Source organism: Boleophthalmus pectinirostris, unplaced genomic scaffold, assembly GCF_026225935.1.
Source record: "Boleophthalmus pectinirostris isolate CB_2022bp ecotype Guang Dong unplaced genomic scaffold, ASM2622593v1 HiC_scaffold_5, whole genome shotgun sequence".
Classification (NCBI taxonomy): Eukaryota; Metazoa; Chordata; class Actinopteri; order Gobiiformes; family Gobiidae; genus Boleophthalmus; species Boleophthalmus pectinirostris.
Window position 1 is genome coordinate 11,315,999 of NW_026571404.1, and position 20,978 is coordinate 11,336,976.

The 20,978-nt window shown below is 38.1% G+C and overlaps 1 protein-coding gene across 1 annotated transcript in view; it reads left to right on the plus strand.

The window, feature by feature from the left end:
• Positions 1-20,978, plus strand: part of thada (THADA armadillo repeat containing) — a 220,901-nt gene that overhangs the window by 72,824 nt on the left and 127,099 nt on the right. Inside the window, 1 exon segment of the mRNA XM_055162731.1 lies at positions 77-208. Coding sequence (XP_055018706.1) covers positions 77-208 — 132 coding nt within the window.

The following is a 20,978-nucleotide window of genomic DNA, read 5'->3' on the forward strand; positions in this document are numbered from 1 at the left end:
CCGTGATTCTTGTGAAAAAATGCTGTCCAAATATGAACCTGCATATGAACCTGTTTTGTTTTCTGTCTCTTTCCAGTGACAGTGGTCAGGTGAAGCTCCACCCCAGCCTGTTCCTGCTGCTCCTGGTACTGAGTCGGCTCTATCCCTCCCCCATGGACGGCTCCTCATCTCCTCTGGGACTGGCCCCCTTCACCCCCTTCATCATCAGGTGAGTGCCACGCTCTGTTTTTTATTGTGGGGGTGTTTTTGTGGCAATCTGTGGTGGCACAATGGTTAGTGCTGCGGAGTCAGTGCTAGAAGGTTTTGGGGTTTTTGAGTTTACATGTTCTCCCTGTGTCCGAATAATTATGATTCATTTTGACATTCCTATAAAACCTATCGAGACTTGCAATTCCAGAGCTGAAATTATCCAAATGATTCGAGTGAAAGTGAGTGGAGCACTTGACAAAACAAGATGGATTGTTTTCTGTTAGAGAGAAGAACTCTGCCTGAATATGCAGGATTTGTGTGACACGTGTGAATAAAAAAAAAACACAATGATTTATGAGGATGCATCAAAAATGGTGTAATATGTTCCCTTTGAAAACACGCCTCGGAGAACACACTATCACATCCAGGGGTCACCCACCTGCTCCTCACTCTCTGATAAACCTGGTTCTCTTTCTCTGAAGCGCGGCCGCCTCCAAGAATAGGCCTATAATAATCTCCAGACACAACACCTGTAGACTAAACCTCGCTCCTGTGGGTCCTGTGCTGTTTGTGCAGGTGGCCAACACAAATGCCATGTTATTGGTTTGGCTGTGTGTATGTGACTCCTTCTGGAACCAACCAGCACCGCACCAGGACTAGGTATTGTTAAGATATCGGTGCTGAAAGAAATATGGTTTACTAGGAGATTGGCTTATGTTATTACTAAACTGGAATGGAACTACTGCATGTCTAAATTTGAGTTGGTTATTATAAACTTAGGAAATACTGTGTATGTTTTTTGAAAATTAACACAAATAATGGACCCCTAACCTTGAAGAGTAGACCTGGACAAAACTAGGTCTAATACAGGGCAGCCATGGGGTCTTAAAAGTTTTAAAAAGGTCTAAATTAAGGCCTTAAAAAGTCTTAAATTATGTTGTCCAAGTCTTATTTTTTTCACAAAGGTTTTAAATTGTATTAGTCTATTTTTTGTATACTCAACCAGGCTGCAGTGCAATGTTAAATGGAGGGAATTTAAAAAAAAAAGTGAAATTATGTAACATAAATTTAAGTCTAATTTGGACTGTGCGCAAACAATATTTACTTTGTCTTGTTAGAATGTTTTACAACCAATGCATACTATTATAAATGAGTTCTGAATGAGATTTTATGATACAAGTATTTTTTGTTATTTAAAGCAGTGAGTAATGTTATTATTAGAAAATGGATCTGGTGTTTTTTACCCGCAAAATGTGTGCGATGTTGGTCTTAATTTTCATTTAAGTGGTCTTAAAAAGGTCTTTAAAAAATTCTTAAATTTGGGGTAGTCAAACCTGGGGATACCCTGTAATAGATGGTCTTAATAATGTCAAGATAATTCTGTGTGTAGGAAAATTAAGTAAGAATCAACTAAGAATAAACCAGATGTAAGCTTTCCCTAGACACAATTCCCAACCAGAGCAGACAGAGGATGACATAAATATTTTCATCTTTGTAGAGTTCACAAATGTTGTAATTACTATCATCTGTGATGGATATTCCTCCACCATAGTTACCAGTCTCAACATTTGAAAAACTATAGGCTGAATCTGTGTGTGAGAGCGAGTTGTCTCTTTCAGACAAATGGGAAATCTGTGCTTCCAGGCCACGTAGTTCACATTCCAGCAGCTGAAAAATGAACAAATATTATCTGGAAGCTGGCTCTGTGCTCTCAGTCGTGTTTAGAGAAAACTCCTGTGATAATGTGCTCCTCATGCATTCCTCTGAGACACTGCTTCTCAAACTGGGGTGTAGCTGCAGACTGTATGTTATAAATTGTTTAAGTACTATTTGTGTGTGTGTGTGTGTGTGTGCGCGTGTGTGTGTGTGTGTGTTTGTGTGTGTAGCACTTGTCCAATTTCATGTTTTTTTTTTCTTAAAATTGTTTATTTCTGAATTGGCATGAACAAGCATAGCTGTAGGAAACTAAGATTAAATTTATTTAAAGAAGGAAAGACAGGATTAGAAAAAACTTGGCTAAATTTATACTAGTATCTGAGAAGAACTGGACTAGGACTAGACCATGTCTGGACTTGGACTAAACCTGGACTAAACCAGGATTAACTGGTACTGGGCTAAACCTGGACTAAACCTGGACTAAACCTGGACTAAACCTGGACTAAACCTGGACTAAACCTGGACTAAACCTTGACTAAACCTTGACTAAACCTGAACTAAACCAGGATTAAACCTGGGCTAAACCTGGACTAAACCTGGGCTAAACCTGGGCTAAACCTGGGCTAAACCTGAGCTAAACGTAGACTAGACCCGTGCTAGACCCGTGCTAGACCTGTGCTAAACGTGGGCTAAACGTGGGCTAAACGTGGGCTAATCCTGGACTAAAACCTGAGCTAAACCTGGGCTTAACCTAAGATAAACCTGAGCTAAACTTGTGCTAAACCTGTTGTTAAACCTGTTAATCATTATTTGATGTGGACTGAGGCCACTACGTTGCCATTTTTCTCTTATGGCTCACATTTCTTTTAACAAACTACAATCACATCTTTAGGGTTGAATATTGCCACCACTTTCTGAGACTATTGTGAGAAAAAAATAAATAAATCAAAAACACTGTTTATTTCTGCTCACAGGGAAGACTTTGACAGTTTTTGTTTAATCTGGATAGGCCTAGAAATTACAAAAATATTAACAACAAACAAGGTCGAAACATCTGCAAACAGTTAAACAGCAAATCTAATGTATTCTGACCTGACACTTAACTCAATTTAAAACTATGAACTCTTTAAAATGTTGTGATATCAACCTAGAATCTCGTTATGTAATCTGAACCCAGCATATATTATACTTGTAACTTCAGTATTACTCAGTTGTTCCATGTCTCGACTCCTCTGGTGTTTTGGAAGAGGACCTTGACTCAGGAATGCTCCGCTGACTGAGATAACACCAGGGAGCTCTGCGTGTTTGGCTATGGGAGATTATAACTGTATGCAGAGTCAAGCGTGTCATGTCAAGATTTATTTTTATTTATTACGTAGAAGGAACATGACATTTTTGTTAGAGTTTCAAACATGACTTGGCCTCTCCCTCCTGAATTTCCATGACCAAATGTCTGACATTTTAAGATACAAATGTTTAGTTTACCATTTATAGGACATGTTGAAAGATTGTAGCATCTCTTAATCTTGGTAATGGTGCACTATATGTAACTTCACTGTTGCCACTTGTATCTTTATTTATCTACCTTGTATTTTTTCAGTTTTTATTGTTGAAAAAACATGCATTCTTGCTCTGAATGGACTCGCCTCTCAACAACTCTGACATGAAACTTGGCCATGGCAGCATCTAGATCAGTTTACTGTGGAACATTTCAGGTACATCAGTAACATCTCCATGGAGACAGGCAACTTCAGGACCCTTGTGAAAAATTACCGTATTTTCCTCACTATAGGGTGCACTGAAAAGCCTTTAATTCAATCAAAAAAGACTGCGTGTCTTATAATCTAGAGTGCCTTATATATGAATTTATTTGGGTGTCTTAGAATGACTTTAGTAAACTACCGTAGTCAGGAGCATTGCAGAGTAATACATACTGTGATTCCTTTTAATATCAAAATGCACCTGTCAAGAGACACGCTTACAACACCCACTTTAAACTCTTTAAACTATTATAAAGTTAAAGTGCGAGCTGCGTGGGAGCAGTGAATGAGAGAAGGTGAGCACACATTCACCAAGACAGGGAGACAGCGCCGAGCGACTTACGCCACGATCTGCCAACGGATCGTGGATGCCTGCACTAAGGATCAGTATGAACTGTGGTCCGAGCTTTCACCAAGACCAGAATCATCACTGAACTGCCAGGGAACAGTAACCACACTGACTTGGATAATGACGAGAGGGATGTGGGTGTGCTGGACGCCGTAATCACCCAACTGTTTGAACAATTAAGAATTATTGTGAATACGCTAACAATATAGCGTCTCAGACAGGATTTTTTTATGCGTTACAATTGAACAAAGTTGAGAGTTATTGTGAACACGTTAAATAAAGTTTGACTGACTTATCTAACTGTTGTGTTTCGTTTAATGCGCCTTATAGTCCGGTGCGGTTTATATGTGAAAAAAGTTCAAAAATAGACCATTCAATGAAAGTGCGCCTTATAATCCAGAGCGCCCTATAGTGCGGAAATTACGGTGCATAGTGCACCTTTAAATCAACACTTATAAATGAAGCTCTACATTGTGTTTTTGCATTCATACCTGGGCCTTAATTACATCAACTAATCCTTATCCTAAAAATATAGCTTTTTGCATTAAAAGTAGGATTTTAACTTCAAGTTTTCACTGAATGGAGAAAATGAGAAAAACTCAACACACACTGCACAGAAAGAGTAAACCTTTCCACTGGATATTACAGACTTTACTTTATGAACATTTAGTAACAATTTACTTCTGATTAAACACAATGTGCAATTTAACATTTAACAATTGAAACTACTTTACAGTGTTTTTGCCTTGACAATATTTCCATTACATTTCAACTCTGTGTCATTTGTTTTTGTCTTAAATCGAGAGAAAGTGGCTGCAGTCATCCGTCTGTCCCCCAAACCCACTGGACACTGGCTGGGCTGTCTGCCGTGAGTCAACATTTGTTTGTCCCTTTTGTTGCAAAGGAAGCGTCCACTGAACAAGCTGTTAACGCCTTTCATTTGGGCAAAAAGGGAAAGCACTCACTTTACCCAAATGTATCAGTTTCTTTAAAACTGGGATCTCCAACTTCTGTTGAGCTACTTTACAAAATGAAAATGTCAGAGAGATTTTCATTTTGTCGGTCGCAAGAAATTGAGTCGATATAAGAGGGCAAGTCTTAGATGTTGTACAGTTAGATGCCTCTAAAACCTAAAACCATTATCCATTTTGAGTTAATCAATATGAATTAATCAGTGAATTTGAGTTATTCAGTACAGTATGTATAATTCAGAAATCCCTTGGCGAGCTACTTGTAAGGGGGTGGAGAGCTCCTGGTAGCTCCTGAGCTACAGTTTGGTGACCCCTGCTTTAAAACAATAATATCTTGTTTAATTTGAGTAGTCTTTTTTAAATGTTTTAGTCACATTTTAGTTTGTTCAATAATAATTTTGATCTTAATTTACGTCCCAATAATAATTTTGAGCTTAATTTACATCCCATGTTTTCTAGACCAGCAGATATGAGGTGATAGTTAATATAGGGTTCATGAAAATTTTATTCTTTTTTTTTTTTTTTTTTTTTTTTTTTTTTTTTGAGCCAACAGAGGTCATGACCAACTTTAATCAACTTTTAATTTAAGCCTAGTAATTATGTAATGAACCTGAAAAGCTTAAGCTTAAAGGGTTGTCACAAGTATAAAAAATCAAATACTAGATCAGGGGTGGGCAAACTTTTTGACTCGTAGGCTGCAAAGGGTTCTAAAATTTGATGGAAGAGCCAGACCAGGAGTGGATGGATGGAGTTTTTTGGTAATCCACGTCATAAGAGAAAAAAATAACTTGGGATATGTAGAAAACATATTATTACTGAAAACAACATTATTGAAATATCCCATAATTTAAAATCATTACAAAGCATATTTGTCTTTCAATTTCCACAGTATTTATTATTTATTGAAATGACTTTTAAACACTGAAAATGATGATGATGATGAATAATAATTATCATCATCATCATCAAGTTTGACGGACCAGATTAAAAAGATTAAAGGGTCGCATATGGTCCCCGGGTTGTAGTTTGCCAACCCCTGTACTAGATACTAATTTGAGCATGTATTGAAACAAAAAAAGTCACATTCATAGGACAGAAATGAACCTGAATTGCTTTAGAGTGATCTTGAGGTGTCCCAGAACAAGAGCACATAGACTCGTATACACGCATGGACCACTTTGGAAACTACTTGGACAACTGAGGGATTACACAATTTTAAGACCACATGGTAATATAAAATACAGTACTATTATTTAATGTTGAAAATGCACATGTATTGTCTAAACAAAATTATCTTTGTGGTATTGGAATCAGTGTTGAGTATTGAGTCTCTTCCTCGGTATCAAAATTGAGTTTTAAATGTTACTATCATGTGATAACTCAATTTGATTCCATTGTATATATTATGCAGCCCTTTGCACTTGGCTGTGTTTGCTGTTGAAAGCTCTAATCCCAAATGAACCCAGTGTGTTTGTGACAAATTTAGCCTCAGCCTTGACTCCTCTGGCCCTTGCTGTGTATCTGCCCCCACCCCCCATCGCCCCTGCCCCGTCTCTAACCCGGGGCGAGTGTGGACGTGTCTGTGGACCGTCCCCGTAAATGCTGCCTGACCCCCACCTCTCTCTGTCTGCTCCTGGGACAGTTTTACTCAAGGATTTTACACCTGCTGTCATTTTAAGGTACAGTTACCAAGGTGACAGACCACAAGGAATTCTGGAGGTATTTGGCACATTGCATGATAGATTTTAAAGTGCATATGACATGTAAGACTAATTTCACAAAAACAAACATCAGCATCAATATAATATGTTTTTATATATTGTTATGTTTTATATATATATATGTTTTTTCTAGTTTTAAATTTTGATTTTGGTTATAGTTCCAGGTTGGACATAATCTGATTCATCAGCCAGTTTCACTTTGTGGAAACTGTCTGACCTCACAGCATTAGGATTTGTTTGCTTGACGGTAGGCTGATACTTTTTAAAATTTAATCAATTGCTCCTATTTGGTCATGATGTATGTAATGCGCCAAATCTCATAGGAAGAAGGGCAATAATGTCTTTTCCCTTGATAAAATTCACCAAACATTCTCTTTGTTAGTTTTAAATCCTCAATCTCGGGAAATGCTGCCAGAACAGAATGTATGTCTTTGCTTACATCCATCTCGCCCACTTTGTTTACTGTTGTGCTGTACCACAAAAGGGACTTGAGTTTGACGTCATGGCTTCACAGCTCTTCGCTGATTGGCCGGTGCGTGGTCTACAACCTCCGGGATTTGTGCAAACCGTCTAGTGTATTCTGATTTCTGACCTAGTCGCTGGAGAGAAATGCAATTGAGCGGAGGCACTAGGAGGTTTTTTTTTTTTTTTTATGAAGTGTTCAGTGACCTTTGATTCTCCCTGTAGGTGTTGTTGTTTTGTTTTTCCTGGATTTCTCCACAGTATGGCATTAACTTTCACCCTAGAGACAAGCAGGTGAAACCCGCAAACCAAGTATTTTTTGAGGAGGCAATAAAACCGCCTCTAATAGAATAAATCTGAAATGTGAAAGTTTACCAGGCTGTGGAACATTCCAGACAAGGCAATAAATTTTTATGAGACAAGCAGGTGTAGGACCCTCCAACAGATACATTACGTAGAGCACCTTTTAAGGGCGTGTGTTTTTTTTAATCCAAGCAAAACAAAATCTATGCTTTATCTGTCTGCATGTCTTTTGGCTGTAGTAACCCCAATTGGGAATGAATACATTATATAAATATTACTTTATATTAAATTACACTGACATATTATATATATATATATATATAATATATATATATATAAAACAGATTGCTCTCATTCTTTCATATATGAGGAGCTGACACTTTTATTTCTGCATAAAATTCATAATCAATTAGCCCTTTATTCCCAAAAGTAGGTCATATGTCTAAGTAAGTGTAAGCCTTTCAGCGTTTCCTTAGTCCTCTTCCTATTCCTTGGAGGCCTTCCCAAATTCTTGTACCGTCTCCTGAATGCGTCATCTTTGTGGAAAATTACAATCAAACTTAGGGCCCTGACAAAAGGGGGTGCAGGAGGACATGTTTATGACTGTAGTTTATTATCTGTACTCAGTCTGCATGTCTCTTTGTGGCAGTGACACCATTTGAACCTGTGGATAATAAAGATATTACACTGAATAAATTATACTCAGTTCAGACATAGTAATAAAACGGATTTCTCATCCAATTTTCATGCTATTATTATATTTCCTATCTATACTTTAAGCTATAGAGCAGTCCATATTATGCAGTTTTTTATGTTAGTTTTATGCTGTAGACATACTTGTACTTGTTTTTTGTTTATCGTATTTTCCGGACTATAAGTCGCTCCAGTGTACAAGTTGCACCAGCCAAAAAATGCACAGTGAATAAGAAAAAACAAACAAACAGTTGCACCAGACTATAAATCGCACTTTTTGGGGAAATGTATTTTATAAAATCAGAGACCAGGAACTGACATTTCATCTTGAAAGGCAAATTACAGTTATAACAATAGAACAGAGAACAACAGACTGAATAGTTATTAATATTAACAGTTATTCAGATAATTATAGCATAAACAATATAAGTTTACCAAACTCATGAGCTCACGCCAAATCACTACATCCATTGAATTCTTCATCCTCGGTGTCACTTCCACGTGACCTCTGGAGTTAAACCATAGCTCCATGATGTGAATGGAGCCCCGCTTCCTTTTCTGCGTCGCTGTTGTCAGACTCAGCATCAGTTCCAGTTAGAATTATTCCAGCCTTTCTTTAATCCAGACATGATGGTTTCGATTCATTGATGGTTTTGATTCATTGAAGTTCAGGCTTTGTTGATTCATCCAGTGACTTCCAGGAAAGTTGCATGGCGCACCCTCCCGATTGCCGTGACGCTGTGTTCTCCGTTCCCGCCAGTCCCGCACAAGTTTCTCGCTCATTCCAAACTTTCTTTCTGCCGCTTGATTACCGTTTTCGACTAAATATGTCACTATTTGCAGCGAGACAGCGGCTGTTTCTACAGGAGGCATGCGCAGTAGAGTGAAGTGACAGTGGTACAGGAGTAATCATAGTACTAGATACAGATACACAAGCCTAGAGCCTCTCATGGCTTCAGTGTGAAAATTTTAATATGTAAGTCGCACCGGAATATAAATTGCAGGACCACCCAAACTATGAAAAAAGTGTGACATATAGTCTGAAAAATACAGTAATTTACCTATGTTTAACGCAAAAACACTGCATATTTAGGCTCATGTGGTAATACAATGCTCTACTGTGTTTTTAATAGGGATGGGCATTATTAGTCAACTAATCCATAATTGATCATTAAGAATTTTGTCGATCATGTTCGTTTTTAATTGCCAAACTGAATGACTCACCATCAGCCATCAGAGTCGTGTCCTTTAGTCTGACAGCAGCTGGACCGCATCAGCGCACAAGGAAAAAGCTGGGTTTTTTTGTTGTTTTTTTCAGAGCTTATAGTTTATGCAAATTAGCCATGTGGTTTTATGTTTTGTTTCTGTAAAACTTAAACAAATGTGCACAAAGAACAGAATAATCTCAAACAGCTAATGTGGCTCTAGAGTGGTTATGGTTTATATGTTGTAAAGTTGAGTTTATTTTTGCGATTAGTAATAATATTGACGATTTTAATATAAAAACATTAATGATTAATCTAAAATTGAGCGTTAATTCTCCCAAAGAAAATTTTATCGAATGCCCATCCCTAGTTTTTAAACTCCATATGCTTTCATTAGAATCATTTAGATAATTTCAGCTCTGGAATAATCAATTTCTACTGAACAAAAGGTCAAAGGTAACTCGAAAACTACCACTACATAACATCACAAGGTGGAACAGAGCAGTTTGAGCTTTGAAGATTTGGACAGACTAATAACAAAGGATTACTGAAACATGTGTGAATGAAACCAAACACAACTCCGGGTCTGTGCTGGATGAGGTAACGACATTCTAACATGACTTAAAACTCATAAGAGTCAATTTAGCGTAATATAGGACGTTTAATAATCCTTGAACCAAACTCTATTCAATAAGCATATGTCTTTCAACTCTTCCAAAAGTCCTGTACCGCCTCCATATTTCTGTCATTTTCCATAGAGAATGACAGTGGGCTTGGGCCTTGACAAAAGCGGAGTAGGAGGACATATTTATGACTATAATAATAATAGTCTGAGATCATGCTGACGTATTAGATTGTTCTTGTTTTTCTTCTGCTTAGTTGCCAGTGTCTTTGATAGTGATTTACAGTGATATTTAGTCCAGGTAACTGTCCTCAACTGGCTCAGTGTTGTATTTTTATGTAGTTTTTCTTTCTGTTGTATTGCCATGTTCAGTCTCTTAAAACGACACCAGTGATTTCTATAGGACTTATTATTGGCCGTGAATGATCAAAACATATAAGAAACTTGGCAATATCAATATCATGATGTAAAAAATGTCAAAATCTAAAACTTTTTTTATAATATATGAAATGGCAAACAATAGAATGCAGCAGCAGTAACACTTCACAACTACAGAAACAATCTCCTTTTTTGTTCTGCCATCATGAAGAAATCACTATTATAATTAAAACTTTCTCTCAATGTTTTTAAACCTGAAAATAATGGATTGAATTTGTTTACTCATTTCTAGGTGATTTCTAAGCAATGACAATACAATACCTCTCCAAAATGTCAGCGTTTAATAGTATTGTATGCATCAATATGATTTAGACACCACTGCATTCTTGTTTTAACATAAAAATAGTATTGAGATAATGTCTTAGATTTATATAATAAGATAAGATAAGATATGCCTTTATTAGTCCCACAGTGGGGAAATTCCAGTGTTGCAACGCGCAATTTCAGAACAGCAGGAAAAGGTAACACAGATAATAAATAATAGCTTAAAAATAATTTAAAAATAGACTTAAAATAATTTCACATGGATATAATTGACTGGCACATGTTCAGTGTTAACAGTGTTTGTTGTAAAGTCTGACAGCAGCAGGAAGGAAAGACCTGCGAAACCTCTCCTTCACACAGCGAGGGTGAATCAGTCTGTCACTAAAGCTGCTCTCCAGAGCAGACAGAGCGTCCTGCAGGGGGTGAGACTCATGGCCCAGCATAGAGGTGATCTTAGTCAGGACCCTCCTGTCCCCCACCTCCTGCACTGAGTCCAGACGACAGCCCAGGACAGAGCTGGACTTCTTGATGACCTTGTCCAGCTTCTTCCTCTCCCTCTCTGTGATGCTGCTGCTCCAGCAGACCACACCGTACAGGATGGCTGATGCCACCACAGAGTCATAAAAGGTCTTCAGGAGTGGCCCCCCCACTCCAAAAGACCTGAGTCTCCTCAGGAGATAGAGCCTGCTCTGGCCCTTCCTGTACAGTGCATCTGTGTTGTGAGTCCAGTCCAGTTTATTGTTCAGATGAACACCCAGGTACTTATATGAGTCCACTCTCTCAATGTCCCTTCCCTGGATGTTCACTGAGGGGGCAGTAGAGTGGTGTCTGCGGAAGTCCACCACCATCTCCTTGGTCTTCCCTGCATTGATGATGAGGTGGTACTGCTGACACCAGTCCACAAAGTCCTGTATTATAATGCCTCTCAAGATAAGTTAAGATGCATTGTATTATTCACCCAGTCCATACTTCTGCACCACAGGACCCTCTGACCTAGCCTGATTCATCAGCCAGTTTCACTTCATGGAAATCATCTAACCTCGCAGCATTAGGATTTGTTTGCTCGACGGTAGATGGGTACTTTTTTTATTTAACCAGTCGCTGCTGTTTGATTGTGACTTACGTAATGCGCTAAATCCCGTTAGAAGAAGGGCAAAAATGTCTTTCTCCTTTCTCCTTTCTCTTTGTTTCGGCTTTAAATCCTCGATCTCGGGAAATCGTTGCCAACACAGAACGTATATCTTCATCTACATCCATCTCGCCCGCTTTGTTTACTGTTGTGCTGTTCCACAAAAGGGACCCAGACAGGCGCTTGAGTTTGACGTCATGGCTTCACAGCTCTCCACTGATTGGTCGGTGTGTGCTCTGCTTCCGGGGTTCTTGCGAATCGTCTAGTGTATTCTGATTCCTGACCTAGTCAAGAGAAAAGAAATTGAGCAGAGGCACTAGGGGGCGCCAGCCTGGCTACCTATGACCACCGTCAATAGTGAATATCACCAATACATAGGCAAGGCAGGTGTGAAGTGTCTTGCCTCGGGACACAACAGTATGCAATAAAGCCACTCCCCCACTAAATGCCAAAGGTTTGTTTTGTCATTTGCTTGCTTCAAATGGACTCCGCAATAACAGATGGTTCACAAATGCTGGAGCTTTCTCTGCTTTCACTTAAAAACAACTTACTAAGATAACAGCAACAGAAAAGAGCCCATAAGCACATAGAGTAACTTGATCTTGAATCTTTAATCTCCTATCAAGATCAGTGAGGGAGCAAGACGTTGAAAAGTAGGGCAAAGCAATTATCACATTTGAATTGAGATTTAAAGATCATTTCTAATCATCAAAGATACACTTGGATGCATTTAATTGAGAGATCTGCCAGTCTTCTGTCATTAAAAAGATATGATCAGGAGTCTGTTCTGCTTATGAAAGACATTATTAATTTTGAAGATTGATCATCGTGAAGAAAAAATAGCGTCTTGTTTTTGCCATATCCCCCAGCCTTATTGAAAAGTCTCTCTTTGTGGCTCTGTACTGTTTCTGAACCATGTTTTTTTTTTTTTTTTTTTTTTTGGTCGTCTGCTTTACATTTTCAGACTCATGTCAAACCCGTCTCCACGCTCCTCCAGAGTCTCATATCTCCACAGACAGATCAGAGCGCTGGGATCAGGTGGTTTTCTGGCCCCAAAATGACCCATTATGTGCAGTTACACCCTCGCCTCTCTCTCTCTCTCTCTAAAGCCCCTCTGAAGATTTCTGTGTTCGTATGTCCCGATGGATGAGTCGGGTGAAATGATTTGAGTTGCTTCTGATTTGTGTCACTGCTTCACTTCCGAGCTGCATTCCTCACTGACAGTTAGATGGACTTATGCGGCCGACATGCTTCAGTCTCTGTGGAGGAAGCGATTGGAACAGGTACAGATCTGTTAAAAAAATATAAAAGCCCATTGCAATTTGTTTTATATCAACTTTTCACCGAGTTTGACAACCACCCAAGGCCACTGTCTGTTACTTTTCTTAAAGGTTCTATTTTAGGCCAAGCTGTGTCAGCGTTTAACATGTAAAATGTAGGCTGTCACAGTATTAAATTTCATGAAAAAAGTTTTAGTATTATTCACAATTTCTAAATCTACTTTAAGTCATTGTCTAAAGCCTTTATCTTGTATGCATTATGAACGCAACTGAATAAATAAAATACAGTATTTTTCTATAAGTCACACTTTTTTTCATGGTTTGGGTGGTGCTGCGACTTATACTCCTGTGCGACTTATATATAAAAATTTCACACTGACAGCCACGAGAGGGCGCTCTAGGCTTGTGTGTCAGTATCTGCTGCCCCTGTTACTCCTGTACCACTGTCACTTGGCTCTACTGCGCATGTCTCCTGCAGAAAGAGCCTCTGTCCTGTCCGTATCATGTCAGTCGGTCGCATCATTACTTCTGTACCAATTGAAACGTATTAAGACAACTGAGAAGACTGAACTCATAAACCCTCAAACAGAAAATAATATTTGCAGATTACAAGCTGCAAGTAACGAAAAATGCAGCCAAAAACGGTAATCGAGCAGCAGAAAGAAAGCTTGGAGTGAGCGAGAGACTTGTGACAACTGGGATGGTACGCCATGCAACTTTCCTGGAAGGATGGATCGACAAAGCCTGGACTTCAGAAAGGCCGGAATAGTTCTAACTGGAATTGATGCTGAGTCTGACGACAGCTACACAGAAGAGGAAGTGGCTCTCCGTTTACCTCTGGAGGTCGCAGAGTTGCTCAGAAGCTGAATGGATGAAGGATGAATAATTCTATGGATTTAGTGATTTGTAGTGAGATGGGGAGTTTGGTAAACTTGTTCTGTTGTTTATGTTATAGTTTATCTGAAGAGCTGTTTATATGTGACATTAACAGTCTGTTGTTCTCTGTTCTATTGTTATTTCTATAACTTGCCTTTCAAGAGGAAATGTCAGTTCCTGGTCTCTGATTTTATAAAATAAATCCCTCCCCCAAAAAGTGCGACTTATTGTCCAGTGCGACTTATGCTTTTTTCTTCTTCATTACGCATTTTTTGGCTGGTGCGACTTATACTCCAGGGCAACTCATAGTCTGAAAAATATGGTAATAGTAATATGACTCAAACCACCTTTATACACTGAATTGAAATGACTTATTTTTTCTTCAAAAATTCTCATGATCATATTTAGTTCTTACAATTTTTGGAGGCAAAACGATTGGCTTAATGAATCTATTTGTTTAGCTTTTTCCTGATTTTGCAATGCACAAGACATATGTTACATTTCTATTCATTTCTATGTTGGCATTGTGTTCATTGTGGCTTTGCTTTAGTTTAGTCCTGGTTTTGTTGCATCTTTTGTTCTGTGCTTGTTTGGTCTAGGTAATCACCACATACCTGAGCATTTTCCATGTTTTCCCCCAATAAAAGCAGTACTTGAAAATCCAAATATTTAAAGAATCGGTGCTCTCTTGCTTCATAACTTAGAAATGACAGATTACAAAAACAAACCAGTGTGTTGCAAAAGCTTTGACGTACCACAGCGTTGTCAAAACTGAAGACGCTACTAAGAAGGAAAACATGATCACTCCTGAAAACCTTTGTCCAGTTAACGGAATAACATTTTAGTTTGTGATGGAACCTACCTGGAGGACTGAGGGATTACACAGAAACACACTGGTTTCTGTGTAATCCCTCATATTCCTGCTATAAAATGTAAAACTATTTGCAATGTCCTTTTTATTTGTTAACTGTACTATAGCAAACACACTTCTGTCTGTACGGAGAGAACGATTATAACAGCTCCTTCTCCTTAAATCAAATCCAGATGAGGTTTGTCCAACACAACAACAGTCTGCGCCTCTGACCCCCAGGGAACAGCCCTGTTTCTAAAATTACACCCTTCAAAACTGTCATTTCCTTTTGCAAAAGAGTTTGAATGGGACAAATTAGCACAGATAGTTAACATATGGGCCTCAGATCAGGGGCAGTGGGCGGGTGCAAATGTGGCTCATTATTTGTGTTTGTGAACGAAGGAATGTTCACGGTCAGAGGTGGTCAGTAACGAGATGTAGTAAAGTTACATTTTCAGTATATTTTAACATACTTAGATACTTTAACATACATTACTTCTAGATGAATGATTTTATTTTGTTGTGAAAAATGCCTCCTTATTATCAGCTACTCTATCCTACCCATACTTTATTCCGACTATATCATTTACCTTTCTATAATTATTCCCAAAAGTTTAATATTTTGTTTTCAGTACTTTTTTTTTTCATTGTCATTAGAAAACTAAAACATAAACGTTTATCATACTGTGTTGTATAACAAGTTGTAATACAAGATATAGTTTTTTTTATATTTTAATACAGTTATGGAAAGTATTTTGGTCCAGTTGTTGCTATTTTAAAGTTATATAAGTAAAGTTTGATTGATTATTGCTGTTATTGTTTTATGTTTTAGAAGTTTAATTCAAACTTTTGTATTTGTCATATGTAGTACAGTTCTATCTAGACCAAACAGACCTACATTTTACTTTTACTTTTTCCATTTTGACTTCATATTTGGTGTAGGTTCATGTCCTTATTCACTTATTTACCACTTTTTACATAAGGAAGACATACTGTGCTTTTGTCTGCTATATAGAGTGAGACCTGTCGATCATTATGTTTTAACTTTGACATTTTAAGTCATTAGTTTGATCTAGAAACAAGTCAGCTACTACATCAAAAACTTGGCAGCTCATTGGTTTCACCTTCTGTGGATAGCTGCACATCAGCCTTTTCATTTGTACCAAAATGGCCACACAACACAGCTGAATCCTACATGTATCATTAGCAGTGTTGGGGAGTAACAGATTACATGTACCAGAGTTATGTAATCAGAGTACAAATTATGAGTAACTGTATTCAGTTACAGTTTCAATGAGTGGTAATTGGATTACAGTTACTTTGTTGTAATAAATGGATTACACGGCGATATTTTCCTGTTTTCACATTTCGGGGTATTCCCTTTTTTTTTTTTTTTTTTTTTTTTTCTCTCTTCGGTAATTCCACTCATTACCGGACTCTAAACCAGGTCTAAAACCAGGTCTAAACCTAGGTCCAAACCAGTTCTAAACCTGGTCTAAAACCAGGTCTAAATCGGGTGTAAACCAGGACTAAAGCAGGACTAAAGCAGGACTAAAGCAGGACTAAAGCAGGACTAAAGCAGGACTAAAGCCAAGTCCAAACCAGGTCTAAACCAGGTCTAAACCAGGACTAAACCAGGTCTAAAACCAGGTCTAAAACCTGGTCTAAAACCTGGTCTAAACCAGGTCTAAACCAGGACTAAACCAGGACTAAAGCAGGACTAAAGAAGGACTAAAACCAGGACTAAACCAGGACTAAACCAAGACTAAACCAGGTCTAAAACAGGATTTAACAGGACTAAACCATGCTGCGTGGACCGTGTCTCCGTCTTCTATCTATAATATTTTTAATACGGTTAAGTAAAGATTGCGCTTTTTTATTGTCTTTTAGCAGATTTATGTGAAGATTTCCTCGTCTTTGCTTCTCTACAGCAAAGCAAGTAATCCAAAGTATTCAGATTATGTTACTCACTTTAAGTTATTTAATGGATTACGTTACAAACTACATTTTGGGTTATGTAATCTGTAATCTGTAGGGGAATACATTTTAAAAGTAACCTTCCCAACATGATCATCAGAAAATAAAATTGGAAAACAAAGTTAAGTACAGAGAGGATGTCTTGAATACAGTGGTATAAAGATGACTCAAACAGGCATGAATCACTCCAGATAAAACTTCGAGAAGGTAAATGTGAAGGGGAAACATGGTTAAAAGCTCTGGTAAGTTGATTTTCCACAATCGGTCTGCTTTTTGCAATTGTTGAAATATCTAGGTCCTATCTTTTGTAGTAACATCATTTTCAACACCAATATTTACAAGGGGGCACATCTTCTGTCCACTCCCCTCCTTCTCCTTTGGTTGTGTGCAGGCGTGTGGTGCTCAGGAATGCTAACTGTTGTCTGGGTTTTTGATACTGGGGCTTTTGTCTGTGGGCCTGTTTGGGGCTGAGGGGGGACGGGGAGGGGGCAGCAGGTGGAGGAGCATGTGCTGACAGTTGACATGCTGCTCTCCTGTTGTGGCATATCTTTTGACGTATGTATATTTATATTTAGTAGGTTGACAACAGTGGAACCATGACAACTCGTAAGACAGCAGCAGCACAAGGATGTCACAAGGATGTCACAAGGATGTTTTGAAGTGTTACAAGTATGGTCAGAAATGGTGGAATTTATTGGTGATTTTCAGATCATAGACGTGATGTCATACTCCCAAATGGAGAGACACAGCAAGAGACACTTTTCCTTAATGATAATTTATAAAAAACTATTTGTAAATAAACACCAGTGCTGAATCAGATTGTCTATTATTAACTAGACATTACAACTCACTGTACTACAACAAAAAAAATCAGCATTTAAAGAAACATTTTAGCCTTCCCCCATCGGTATTAAAGGTCCTATATTACACAAAATTGACTCTTGTGAACTTGTTAGAATGTTGTTACTTTATCAAAAACATCAAATGAAACAGAAAACGCACACTAAAATTCTTGCAGAGGAGCAAATGCAAGGAACAGCAAGACAAAAGCAAAAAAAAAAAAAAAAAAATTGCACAGCACACTCAGACACAAAGCAAGAAAAATATCTGATGAAGGCTTTTTTTTTTTTTCCGAAACGTTATTTAAAAATGAAAAAGCTTGGACATCGGCCAACTGAGTGTGAATTTCTGAATTTTTTTTTTTTTTTTTTGCTTTTACCTCATCAAAAACATTACATGGAGTTGCTGTTTTTTGTGTTTTGTTTTTGTTCACATCCTTTTCTATTTCTTTGTCTGCATCTCCAAATCTCCAAATGCTCTGTTCCACTTTGTGATGTCATGAGTTATGCTGCTACACAGCAAAAAGTGGAGTGTTAAAATTGACTCTCACAGAATCAACTTTAACATTTTCTCAGGGTTTATATGAGTCCAATCTGTTCTAGAGTTAATTTAACATTTTTGGAAATGTTAATTAAGTAACACTGGACCGAAAGTTTTTGTTTAACCCCAAAATGTAGAGTTATATTAACGTTTTGAGAGTAAACAGATAACACTTTGTAGAGTTATTCTGATTTAGCTAAACAACACACAGAGGTGTTTCTATTTTTACTTTATTTAAGTTAATTTAAGATGAAATTATGTCCAAAACTGGTTCAAACTGGTCTTCTCTCACAAGAGTTTGAAGTGGTGAATGGAAGGAGCCAAATTAACACTAAGGGAAGTTGAATTAACACTAGAGACAGCGACCGCACAGCGACAAACACCTGCAGCCACACTCAACACTCTACGCCGACGAGGAACGAAACGAAGGAACGAACCGAAAAAGCGAGTGCAATGTGCCACTTCTAGACACGACTGAACAACTGAGTCACTGCGAACACGCCGACAGTCCAGCGGTCCCAGACAGCACCCTCCCTACACGCCACAACTGAACAAAGCCCAGAGTCACCGTGAGCCACAAACGAAGTCCAACTGACCCATCCAACTGTTGTGTGTCGATTAAAGTCCAGTGCGGTTTATTTGTGAAAAAAGTTTGAAAATAGACCATTTAATGACAGTGCGTTTTATAATCCAGAGTGCCTAATAGCCTGGAAAATACGGTAGTTTTGGTTATAATCATAAACTGTATATATAAATGGACATATCTAACGCTCTAGCCACCACGTTCCAAATAGGAAGTTCACATGTGGCTCTTTCTGCTCCTTATGACCCAGGCTCCCACATTGTCTTACACTGGAATATTGTGGCCCCTCCCCTGTAACTGCTGCAGCAAGCCTCGTCATTTTGGTCTTAAAATATTCATATTAACTCGCTCTACATGATCCTGATGTTTTTTCTCCAAATTCGCCTCTGTAACCGCAACCATCACAAGCTTCATTTGAGTGGAGCTGACCGCTGTGAGTGACGTCACACTCAACTTGTCACGTGTTATTCAAGTGTTTTTTCTTTGTTTCTTGAAGAATTTTTCCATGAAGTCAGTGTGTATAATTTGCTTGTTGTCATTTTGACAAATAACCCCAACTCAAACCCCCATTTAACTTTCAAATAGTTAAAATAACACTTTTGGTGTTAAAAACAACTCTGAAATATTTTACCCTTTTTGCTGTGCACCTTTAACCTTTTGTTTAATAGACATTGTCGCTTCCGGGTCTGAAATTATCCAAATGATTCCAGTGAAGGTGTTTTGAGTTGTGTTTTCAGTTTAAGAAAAAAACGTGTGAATGAAAGAAAACTCAACTATGGGTATGTTTACAATGAGAAAACAACATTGTAACATAAAAAAAAAAAAAAAAAAAGATAGATGTAATATGGGCCCTTTAAATATTGTTGTTATTTGAAGCACGACTATTGCCAAAAATCTTGCCTGGGTGAATGGAAGGCCTTTTGCATGTATAAGATTACTGATGCCTCCGCCTTTCCAGTTGGTGACTGTGACATGTAAAAATATCTCTTACGTTATTGGATAAATTGGGCTTGTTTCCTTTTCGGACCTGGCCACCATTGAAAAACATGTTATTATCTTGACATCTTGACCATATTTACGCACTATGTAACACTAACATCACTTGTGTATGTTGGAAAGTCTTAAGCAGGATGCCCAAGTGTTTTTGTTGCTAAATATTACCGTGAAAAGCATGTGTTCTTACTGTGAACAGGCTCGCCTCCCCACAGAGCTGACCTGTAACTTGGCCTGGTGGTGTCACATGCTTCTTACTATTGAGATAAGTTTAATGCCATACTGTGGAATGTACCAGGTGAAGCAATAACATATCCCGGGAGACGAGCAGGTGGCGAACCCTCAACCAGAAAAGCTGCATAGTGCACCTTTAATTATCTCTCACATTTCCTACATTATGCAAAAACGATTCTTCTGAGCTTTAAGCCGTGTTATAATGTTGTTTCCTCATCAAAAACAGACCTGGATTTGTGTTTTGTTTCATTCACACGTTTGAATAATCCTTTCCAAAGCTCTGTTCCACCTTGTGATGTCATGTAGTGGTAGTTTCCAAGTTAATAGCTACTGTTGCGGCCATTTTCGTCCTACATTTGGTTCAAGGTGTTTGGGGTGGAGCCTTGGGGGTGGAGCCTGGTGAACTATGTGTCCTGATTAGGGCTGGGTATCATTAAGAAGTTGCCGATACGATACATATCTCGATACAGTGAGCTTTCGATTCAATACAATATATTTCAAATCAATTCGATAGAGTTCAATAAAAATAAAGCTGTGATATTAAAAGTCTTTGTTAAACCACTTCTTGTGCAAAGTTCATATGAAACACAAACATTTTATTCATCAAAACAGTGAAAATGTCAAATGCGTCGCATAAAAAAGTTTCCTTCCTCTAAACAAGCAACAAAACTGTAGCTATAACAAATTAATTTAGTAAAATATAACAAAAAGTACTCTTGGCGATATATTGATACAGCAGCCCACGATATCGATACTGTATCATCACATTCAACGATACGAAATATCGATATTTCAATAGTTTTTGCACACCCCTAGTCCTGATTATTCCTTGCGTGGAAGCTATAGAGGGCTGAGACCATGCAGTTTTTTGACCTTGTGAACCGGATATATTGTGCAATCTTCATTTGTGGAACTTACATCTTTAATTAAACCCCACAACCAATATTCTGTAAGTTTAGACATTGAATCACTCTCACCCGCACAGCTTTAGTGGCAAACTGTGGAGTTACCTTTCACCTTTTGTTTAGTAAAGATTGGCAATT